This window comes from Buceros rhinoceros, unplaced genomic scaffold (assembly GCF_000710305.1).
Source record: "Buceros rhinoceros silvestris isolate BGI_N320 unplaced genomic scaffold, ASM71030v1 scaffold22435, whole genome shotgun sequence".
Lineage (NCBI taxonomy): Eukaryota > Metazoa > Chordata > Aves > Bucerotiformes > Bucerotidae > Buceros > Buceros rhinoceros.
The window spans coordinates 10,870-21,341 of NW_010411437.1; the positions used below are offsets into that span (position 1 = coordinate 10,870).

The 10,472-nt window shown below is 57.6% G+C and overlaps 1 protein-coding gene across 1 annotated transcript in view; it reads left to right on the top strand.

Annotated features, from left to right (window-relative positions):
- KRT80 (keratin 80) overlaps positions 1-8,556 on the top strand; it is a 14,269-nt gene extending 5,713 nt beyond the window's left edge. The window contains exons 4-10 of the mRNA XM_010136027.1: positions 3,163-3,223; positions 4,155-4,250; positions 6,855-7,019; positions 7,476-7,601; positions 7,698-7,918; positions 8,214-8,269; positions 8,360-8,556. Coding sequence (XP_010134329.1) covers positions 3,163-3,223; positions 4,155-4,250; positions 6,855-7,019; positions 7,476-7,601; positions 7,698-7,918; positions 8,214-8,269; positions 8,360-8,556 — 922 coding nt within the window. The remainder of the gene's footprint in view (positions 1-3,162; positions 3,224-4,154; positions 4,251-6,854; positions 7,020-7,475; positions 7,602-7,697; positions 7,919-8,213; positions 8,270-8,359) is intronic.
- Positions 8,557-10,472: the final 1,916 nt, after the last annotated feature.

A 10,472-nucleotide genomic window follows, 5' to 3' on the forward strand; every position in this document is an offset into this window, starting at 1 on the left:
CGGGGGAGCCCTATGCAGCAAACCCCCACCACTTGGTGCTGTCACCCCCCGAGCCAGCACAGGTGGCCAGCGGTGGCAGTGACAACCTGCTGTGCTGCTCCTCGCGGTTAGTGAATCACGGCGAGAGAAACGCTGCTTCTGCTGCACCTTCTCCAGGCAGCCATCCAACCCGCTCCTAACCCACGCCGGCTCTGCCGCGTCCTGCGCGGAGGCTGCCTCAGCCCAGTTGTTTTTCTGGAGCAAATGGTCTGCCTAAACCATGCAAATTTTGGAGGCTTCCAACTCCTCTGCAGGTTTCTTTTCCCAAGGGAAACTACTCGGGGGAGGAAAAGCGCGTAACTCCCCGGCTCAGCTGGCCGGTGACATTCTCACGCGAGCTGCGGCATGTGAGACCCGCCACGTGCACGGTGACCACCCGACAGCTCCTTCCGATGTGACATGTGCCTGGCAGTGCCCTTCTGCAGGGCCCTGATCTGTCTGTCTCCTCTAGCCAGGGGCTGCTTTCCAAAACCCTACGGAGCTGGGACACTTGCAGCCCCTTCTCAGACGAGGTTCTCAGATGAGGTCGCCATTGTCCAGCGACTCCAGATGCAGAGCGGAACGGAGCGGGGCCAGGGAGGTGGGTTAGAGGCTGGCCCAGGACCTCGAACCCAGCTTCTTTAGAAAGTTAAGCTAAAACCCAAACACCCGAATAGGGATGACTGCCCAGGGGGACACATCTGCACCAGCGGTTGCTTCAGCTCCCCACATGTGTGACTGCAACTGCAAAGACCTGTTTGAATGAGAAGGCCATGAGGTTTTGCCCGTGCTGACCTACTCTGGTCAGATCCCTGGGGGGATACCGCAGGAAGCTATGGATCCCTGCGAGGATCCATTTCCAAGATCAGGGCCCGTGTTGGTCACATCTGGCCACCTGAAGACCAGACAGTCCACACCCCTCCACCTCCAACTCCTCAGCTGGTTTTCAGCCACCTCCTGCCCCATCTCCTTGCTCCACCAGAGAAAGATCGACCTAACTTCATGCCACCAGGCTCGGATTCATCCCACCTCTATATCTCGACCCTAAAGTAGTCTTGAAGGCACATCCAATGAGGAACGCAACCTGCCTGAGATCTGGTGCACCTCTGATTTTGCTCCGCTGCCTACGGAAGGAGCCCAAGGCGACCAGACGCCTGTCTCAAGTGTGTCTTAAGTGCCTGAATGGAGCTGGGATGGATTTCTGCCTCAATGCATGGCTGCTGGAGGATTATCGCTACAGAGATAAGTGGTGTAATGTGCTTGTGGAATGCTCCATCCCCAGGTGAGTCAGCTCCTGGCCGCCAGGTCCCTCCAGAGCCCTGCGGTGAGCACGCTGGGCTGGCTGGGCCTGCTCTCCTTCGGGCAGGAGTGGTGTTTATTCAATGTGCCAGATTATGTCAGCGCCCGGCAATGCGTGAAGCTGCTTTGGCAGGCTGGGACAGACTGGGATTGGGCTGGGAGGCAGCGAGGCTGAAGGGAGAGTGGCAGGCTGTAATTAAGGGCAGAACAGAGCTGCTGGCAGCATGGCTAACGTTCCAGCTGAAGAGCAGAGGAACCAGATGGGTGAGTCTCTAGCCACTGCCTGCCCTTAGAAATGCAGGCAAGGAGAGGGAGAATTCAACACCACAGGGCTTCTCAAGAGGAACCCCAGAAGTGCCTGAACTGTAGAGCCTGCGACCGCCAGATCCCCCCTGCCCACACTATTCCCCGTCGAGGAAGGAACGGCTCCAAGGAGCTGGGGTTGGTATCTCAGGTCAGCCCTGACACTGCAACGTGGCCCCTGCACTGCGCTCCCAGTACCTTCCCCATCTCCTGCCCCCAGGCTCAGCTCCTCCTTCTCCTCCAGGTCTGTACCAGCAGGGAAGACTCTTGGGAGTAACGGGAGCGATGCTGCACCAGACCAAAGCATGTGGCTGCCACTGGTTTTAGCATCATCACTGCTGGGAGATGCTGTTTTATCTCATTCCCAAAAGTCTTGGCCGGTTTGGTGACACCTACAAGCAGCACCGAAAGGTTTAGCTCACAGCCTGGAAAGGCCGCAGGCACATTAGGCCAAGAGAAGCCTGAGGTGTCGTGGCAGAGTAGGAAGCCACGACGCCCCTGAGAGCGCAGCCTGCTCTGGTCTCAGCAGAAGAACAGACACTCCCCAAGTCCAGCAGCATCGTGGAGATGCCCAACACCCATCATGCAACGCTCCTCGTGACACACGGACCGACACTGCTGGTGACACACCAGGGCCTAAAGAGACCTGGGGCTCCCTAGTCAGACACCAGCTTTTAGCAGCACTGGGGCGAGCCACGTGCTGCTCCCAGGAGCCACTGAGGGTTGGTGCACTCCCTGAAGCACCTTCTCGCGTCTGCTGGACATCAAGAAATGCTTCTACCCCTGGACTGAGTCTTTGCTGTCATGGTCCTGCCTTCTCAAACCTGTCCTAAACACCTGCAGGCTGGGTCCTCTGCTGGAGGTTCAGCCATCAGGACTCCACCCGATCCCGGCCGGTCCTTGTTACCTCCTGCTCCGGGGACTCCACTTTCCACCAACTGCTTTGCCAGGTCCGGCGTTACTCCACAAACGGTGCTATGCTCAGGATAAGCTACGGCACGTTCCAGCATTGTCGGAATTTTCACAAGCCAAAGTTTTCTCCCTTGCAAAGACTCTGGGGCTCCACAAATCAAATGCTGGGGATGCCTGAAAGAAACAGAAGAAAAAGGCTTAGGGTGAAAATTTGGGAGTCTTTGGGCATGTGGTTGGGTTTCACAGAGAATACCTCACCCCACCTCTCACGTCTACTCTCTCTTTCTGTGGCAAATGGAGGTAAAACGAGGTAACCCAAGGTTGCTCGGCCCTCAAATTAAACCAGAATCAAAGCGCTCTCTGCTCTGGGGCTCTTCAGCCTTCAGGTGCTCGTGGTGTTCCTACGGAGCCGCTGGGACGTGGCAGCTTGGCATCCTCGCTCCTGTCTGAAGATGCCCACGCCAGAGAGATCTCCCTCCTTGCTGCCTAGCGTATCTCAGGGAGGTGGGACATCACGGGAAAAGTGGAAAACTTTGACATCAACATTTTGGGGGGGCAGAAAGACAACCTGAAGCATCCCAGAGGCTTCCACCATGTGCAATTTCTTACTGCCTTTTTCCCTCTCCTTAGATATGAAGACGAAATTCGCCTCTGTAGTGGCATGGAATACACCTTCACCGAGCTCAAAAAGGTCAGTGGCAGGAGACGCTTCTCATCGGGTCGGGCTCTACACCAGCTCCGTGTGGTCACAGAGGAGGCTGGAGAGGCCGGATGGTTCCGGTGTAGCTCAGCCAAGAGCAGGCTCTGGCCTGCGTCCTTGTGCCGCGGGTGTTCTGAGGGGTAACAGCTCTAGAGGAGGATAGCAGCGCGCTGGCCACAGCCACCGTTTCCAGAGGAAAGGACAAGTGTGTCTGGGCTGCTTGCGGTTCAGAGAAGCCCACGGCTCCTGGTGGAAGCGCCTGGGGACCAGGCCAGCCCACGCCTGCACCCAGCCACAGGTGGTCAGCCCCGGCACGCAGGGCTCTGAGCCCCAGCACCCTCCTGGGAGGGAGGCAGCACCTTTCCTCTCAGAGACACCCACGGGCTGGGAAAGGCTGGAGATCGATAAGTGTGTTTGCTTTGGTTTCCCGTGGGCGGCCACACCCTGGTTAAACATCCCGCCCCCGAAGGAGCTGGGGGGGCCCTGGGCACACGCAAAGAAAATCCCAGGGCAGGAGCACAGGGGATTATTAGGCAGAGGAAATGTTCTCCGCAAATGATCGTTAGGGCTAATTGCATGTTTTCCCTGACACACTAATCAGCCGGCAAGGGCAGCTCTGGTGACTTTGCAGATGGCACCAGAGCTTTCCATAACCGGTGATTTTTGTGGTGAACAAAAGATGAGTGGGTACGGACCAGCCCTGCCTGTTTCCTTCTCCACCCGCCCCAGCTGAGGCTGCCACCGAAGCGCTCGCTCAATAAAAAACCAAACCTGCGGAGGAAAAAGGTCCCCAAAGGACCTTGTAGGACAGCAGAGCAGCTTCACAAGAGGGCACTTGCTGGGGGAGAGGTGTCAGGGGGAGACACCTCTTGCTACACGCTCAAGGCAAACTCTTGATTAATTCACCTTCCCTCTTCTGCAGGATTTAGACGTGAGCACCTTGCACAGGACTGAGCTGGAGGTAAAGCTCCACGGGCTCCAGGAGCTGATGGACTTGAAAAAGACCATCTATGAGCAGGTAAAAAGGCAGCGGGGGCAACACACCAGCTACTGCGCAATAAAAATGGCATTTTTGTGGAGGGTTCCATCAAGAGGTCACTGTTCTGGATTTACACCCAAATGAGAGCGGTATAACTCCAGGGGAGTTGTACGGTGCTGGAGACAACTTCCAGATGGCTTAAGGCAGGGTCTCCTGAGCTGATCCCCTTCTCTCCACTGACCCAGCTCCATGTGCATTGGAGCAGGAGGTTCCTTCTGCCCCACAGCCTCGGCAGGGAGGCTGCTCCCACGGGTCCCCCCTCTCCAGCCAGGACCCACCCCCAGTTCCTGAGCTGGCTGGTTTGGGGCTCAGCTCCCAGCCCCCACTGACAGCGTTGGCCTTGAGAGCCAGCGTGCCAGGTCACAAGCGAGCTGAGCGTTATCCTGCCGGGATTCCGAGGAAGGGCTCTCAAAAAACAGGACCTGGGTGAGGTGCCGGAAGCTCTTTACCACTATCCAACGTGCTCCATTTCCACTTAAACAACTCTCCCCCTGACAGAGGAACCGGCCTGCAGGTGTCCCCAGGGAGGCTGAGGTTGTCCCTGAGGAGCCATTTCTGCCCTGTTGGGGTTGTCCCAGCCTGGCCCAGGCTGCCCAGGGCAGTGATGGAGTCCCCGTCCCTGGAGGGGTTTCCCAGCCAGGTCGAGGTGGTGCTGGGGGACAGGGGTCAGTGGGCACCTGGCGGTGCTGGGGACACTGGGACTGGGGGGCTCACAGGTCTCTTCCAACCAGATGATTCTGTAATCAGACGAGAAGCGGGAAGTCAGAGCTGACTTCGGCAAGGGGGGAGGACACGGAGGCCGCAGCCCTTCAGCCGGACCCAAGAGCCGCCGCATGCCTCTGTCTGTGCAAACAGGGTGAAGCGATTACAGCCGCTTACTCAGAGCTGTGCGATGTCACCCAGCAGGCTCAGGGTGTTTCGGGAATACCAATGGTTTGACTAAACTCGACCGATAGGAGCATTTAAAATGCTTGTTGGAAGAGTGTTAACACTCCTTGGGGGGAAGCTGAGGCACGGGGAGGCAGAAGGCCCTGCACAGCATCAGCAGTGCGTCAGACCATGTCCTGCCTGTTACTGACCGTCACTTCACCTTCTCTAAAATGATAAGTTGTTCCTGGCACAAGGTGATCCGCAGGGGTAGCAGAAATCAGGCCCTGCTGTCAGCATTGTTCTCTCCAGGCTCCACATCCCCCTCCTGGCACAATGCTGCATTTTTTTAACCCCCGTTTCACGCAAAGAAATAACCCTCCACCCTCCCTCTACCCTCTCCCTCCACGGCTCGTTATCAGGTCAGTCTTTTTGTTGCCCGAATCTGTTGATTTGAGTGACATCAAGGTACACAAACCCCGTGGGAGGGCAGAGGAGGAAAACTGTGCTGGGCAGCTTTGCCCACAGCATGTCTGTGAACCAGGAGAAAATCCCAGCCTCGTTACTAAACCACCAGGTCCTTTTCTTTTCCCCTGGCAGAGGATGCTCATTCAGGTACTGGCAACCAACCTCCCTTTTCTCACACAACTCTTAACCTGCTCCACGACGAACAAAGAGGCTCAAGGATTAAACACCAGTGGGAAAAAGCACGCTGGTAATCCTGCTCTTTGGGAGCATGGAGGTGTTTTCCTGTTGAATCACCATGTCAGGGGGCCCTTTGTTTCCCCACCCGGGGAAAGAACAGAGTCTACAAACCCTTCTCAAAGAGCTGAGAGCCCTCAGACAAAAGGGAAGCACATCCCATCGAGTGAGGAGCTGAGAAGGGCTCTACTGCTCCCAGCAACGGCAGCAAGGGGTGAGGGACCCCCCCAGGACCAGGCTGGAGCTGGGGGGAGCTGAGAGAACTACCCAACATCAGGTCAGGTCAGGTCTGGCCCGGATACAAAGCACCCGAGTGCAGTTTCTGGGCAGGGATTAAGGGTCCTTTTGAGCTTGACTGTGGGGAGTCTCTGTTCATCGTTGGCTCCGTTATCGCCGTGACTGAGTCAGCTCTGAAGAGCAAACACCCCAGTCCAGGCTGCTGCAGCTTGTGTCTTCCTGCTTTCCCCTCACCGGCTGGAGTCCCCAGCACAAGAACAGCTGCGGGGAGTGGAACAGGTCTGAGAGTGATGGATGTGCTCAGAGAAAGGTCCCTTCCAGAGCCAAAGCAGATCATAATAACATGGGTGGCTGCCACAGCCTCTCTAGATGCTGTGGCAGAGCTCAGCAAAGGCACCCTTCAGCCTGCAGAATGCTTCTCACTGCTCCGGTTCTTGCCCAAGACACACGTGTCCACCTCCTGAACCCTGAGGGATCCTGAAGCACCACCATCCATCCCATCGACCTGCTCGTGATGCCGCACAGATGCACTATTTTTTTTTTGTCAGACTTGTAACCGACTGTATCCAAAGGCCCCAAACCAACACCCCAACCTGAGCCTGGATTTTATGGAGAAAATACCAGCTGCACACTTCAGAGGCTGAAAACTGGGAAATCTGTCCCCCTCCACAGCGCCCGTGGGAGAGGCTTTGCCTCGCTGAGCCCAGCGGATCTGCCAGGGTTCAGCTCCCTCCCAACAACTCAGTATCTCACCCCTATTCTCTCTTTGCTAATCAGGAACTCGAGGAGCTGCTGACGGAAATCAAGGACATTTCTGTTGTACTGGGAATCGACAACTCCTGCAAACTGGATCTGAGCAGAATTGTGGAAGAAGTGAGGGCCCAGTATGAAGCCCTGGCTCTTCGGAGCTGGGAGGAGGCTGAAGCACTTACCAGGAGAAAGGTATTTGTCTCCTTATCTGATTGATAGTGGGGAGAGGCAGGGAAAGGGGGAGCAAGGCTGGCCTAGAAACTACAGCAATCAGCAGGATGCGGAGGGACAGGAGACTCCCGGGAGCGGCGGGAGGGACAGGGTGCTAACCCAGATCAACCCCACCTAACGCGGGGTGTAGATTGGTAGTTTCACTGCTCCCCATGCTGCCAGCGGAGGACACGAGGACATCTCCCATGGCAGCCTGTCCCACCTAAGATGCAAATGACCTTCCACTGGTGCCTCCTCCAAACAGCGCAAGAATGTGACAGTGTGCTCTACTCCGGCACAGCTACACCCGGGAGGGGAGAGGAAAACGCACCCTAAATCCTTCCACACCCCCATTTCACCCCTCAAGGGCAGTGGGAGCCCTCCCAGGCTCCTTCGCTGCGGCAGAGACGATAACCCCCTCTTCCACCTCTCCTGCAGCTGAACGAAGGAAGCAGCCAGGCTGGCACCTACGGGGGGCACCTCCTTGACAGCCGTCGGGAGATCGCGGACCTGAACATACAGATCCAAAAGCTGAGGTCCTGCATCGTGTCCCAAAAGAGCCAGGTGCGTCCTGGGGTGGGTGACAAAACTCTGACACCCAGGGTCTGAAACTCCCCCACCCCTAACGCCTCCCCCACCCTCATCCCTTTGCTATCCCAGTGCCTGTACTTAGAGGAGCACATCAAAGAGGCCGGAGAGCACGGCGAGACGGCCCTCAAGGACGCCAAAGCCAAACTGGTCAACCTCGAAGAAGCCCTACAGAAGAGCAAGGAGGACATGGCTCACCTGGTGAAAGAGTATCAGGAGCTGATGAACATCAAGCTGGCGCTGGATGTGGAGATCCTCACTTACAGGAAACTGATGGAAGGGGAGGAGAGCAGGTAAGCTGGGCTTCTGTGGGCTTGCGGAGGAGAAGGGGGCACCCGAACACCTGGGGAGAAAGCAGAGACCCCAAGCTTTGAGTCCGGTATGGAAGGTTTGATCCAAGGAAGAACAAATCCCAGCTCAGCCCCGAAGGTTCTCCTCAGCCTGGAGGGTCCCAGCACTGATGCTTTGCCCAGGTGCTGTTGAGCATGATCCCACCACGCACTCGGCTCACCCCAAGCAGCCCAGCTCACACAGGCCAAAAACATGGCAGAGCTGACTGTGTCCTCACACTCTGTCCTTTCTCCACAGCATGGAGCAACCGATACCCGCCGTCATCAGCACCGTCCGCTCCAGACCGAAGCACCGTAAGTGGTTTCACTCACACAGCTTGGTGAAGCAGAGTGTGAATGAGACGTTTCTGACCTCCCCTCTCTCATTGCCCCCCATCTCCGCAGTTTCTGCCAGCACCCTGAGGAATGCCAAGATGTTCATAAGAGGCAGCACCAACGGTGAGGCAAAGCCAAACGGAGCCACCTCCAAGAAGCTGCTCTCTAGAAGCCACAGCGACTGCTCGATGACAGTCCAAGCAGATGCCTCCGGCAGTGGCAGCCGGCCAAAGCTCAGCTCCCTGTGCTCCGAGGAGAGCTCCTAGGAGACCTGGAGCCCCCCAGCACGAACACACAAGCTGTTGGCGTCGGCAGCCAAACGAGGCCAGAGCACTTTCTCCTGAACTCAAGGCAGCGTCTGAGGGACACTGGATGAGAGGCCGCTCCCTGGGGTCTCTCTTTGTCTTTACAACACCCCGGTTAATAGCTCTGAAACCAGTTACAAGCAGAATCCAGCCCAGGGTTTTAGAGACTCTCCCACCCCAATACCCACCAGCACCTTCCTCCCCAGGCCTCCTTCCCCAGAGGATTTGGGCTCTACCTCTAGGAAACTGGGCAGGCGGGACACCACTGTCACACGGGCAGCCCGAGGGCGGCTGTGGCCCCGCCAGCTCCCCGGGTCACAAACCCCTCGCTGCTCTTGGTCCTGCTCGGGGTGAGGCGCTCGCTGCCGGGGCTTTCAGAGGAAGGCAGCCTTGAGCCTTCCAAACCGAGCTAGGGTGGGGAGGAGATGCAGGTAACCAACCCGAGCCAGATGGATTTGCCACATCTGGATTTGCACATGTGGCTGTACTGGGGGATCTTTGGACGCTTCAGAATATTTAACCGATTTTCCTGCCTTTTGGGTGGCCCCTCATTCCCTCTCATGCCGCCAAAGCTAAAACTCCTCCAAGCTTTTATTTTCAGAAGCCTCCTCGCCCAGAGAGCGGCTCTGCCTGCCTCACCTCACCGCAGGGCCCTCCACACTCCACACTCAGCAGTGCTGGGTCCTCAAATAGGCTATTCACTGGTTCCCATTTAACCACAACAAGGAGGACTGGTCTGTATCTGCTGACCTTATGCAGCAGCTTCCACTTTCCTTGGCCGACACCAGCCACGTCTCACCAAAGCTACTAGAGACGCTTGCCCTTCTGAAGCACCTTCCACTTTCCGTGGCCGACCCCAGCCACGTCTCACCAAAGCTACTAGAGACGCCCGCGAGCATGGCAGGGGGATGTTCCGTCCTCAGCACTGACGTTTGCTGCACCAAGGACCGCAGATGGGTCTCACCATGCTGGGCTCTGGCCTCAGCCACTGCCTCGAGCCCCCGGTGAGCTCCCAGCTGTGAGCCTGCAGGCAGAGCTGCCGGCAGCCTCCTGGCACGGTTCCACTCGGTGCATTGCAGTATTCCCCCATTTCTGTAGGACAGGTGACAACGGCAGCACCTCTGCGCCCAGCACAGCCCTCGCCAAGGCCACGGCTCTTACAATAAAGCTTTGAGTGTCGCACGGAAAATGGCGTGTTGGTGTTTGCCCTGTTTCTTACCTCAGCCCACCTGGACCTGCAGTTCCTGCCCCAGCTGCCGGCAGGTCCCGGCCGCAGGCTCTGGCTGAACTCTGGCAGCCAAAGTTGCTTCCCAGGTGATTTGTTTGGTCACATCCCCCAGGAGAAGCTCATGGGGCTGGCAGGGTGGCCACGGAGCCAAGGCTTTGGGGCACTCAGCACTGCTGAGGGAAGCACAATTCGACCCAGCTCCTCATTAGAGAGCGGCTCTTCCAGAGCTCCAGGGCTCTCTTGGTGCTCCTTCCTCCCAAGAGACTTTCCTGGGAGATCCAACCCCGGCCAGGCCCCTGCTCTGCCAACTGCTGCCCGCTTTCGGGGTCAGCTCAAGGGGTACGAGGCCAGAGCGGGGCTGGACAGGCCAGGCCAGCCCCCAGCTGTTAAATCTGCTTTCTCAGCTGGCAGCGATGGGAGTGGGGGCTGCGGGGGAGCTCCCAGTGGCACAGGCTGTTCCCAGCTCAGGAGGTGGCACTTTGGTGCAGAGCTGCCCCTGGAGGCAGGTCCCAGCAGAGCCCTTCGGCCAGTTCCCTTCCAGGCAGAGAACAACGCCGGCTTTGTGCGAGCTGCCACAGCGACGGTGCTGAGACCCAGGAGGTGCAGGAAGCTCGGGAGAGCCCGGCTGCCTCGTGGGGCTCCGTGGGAC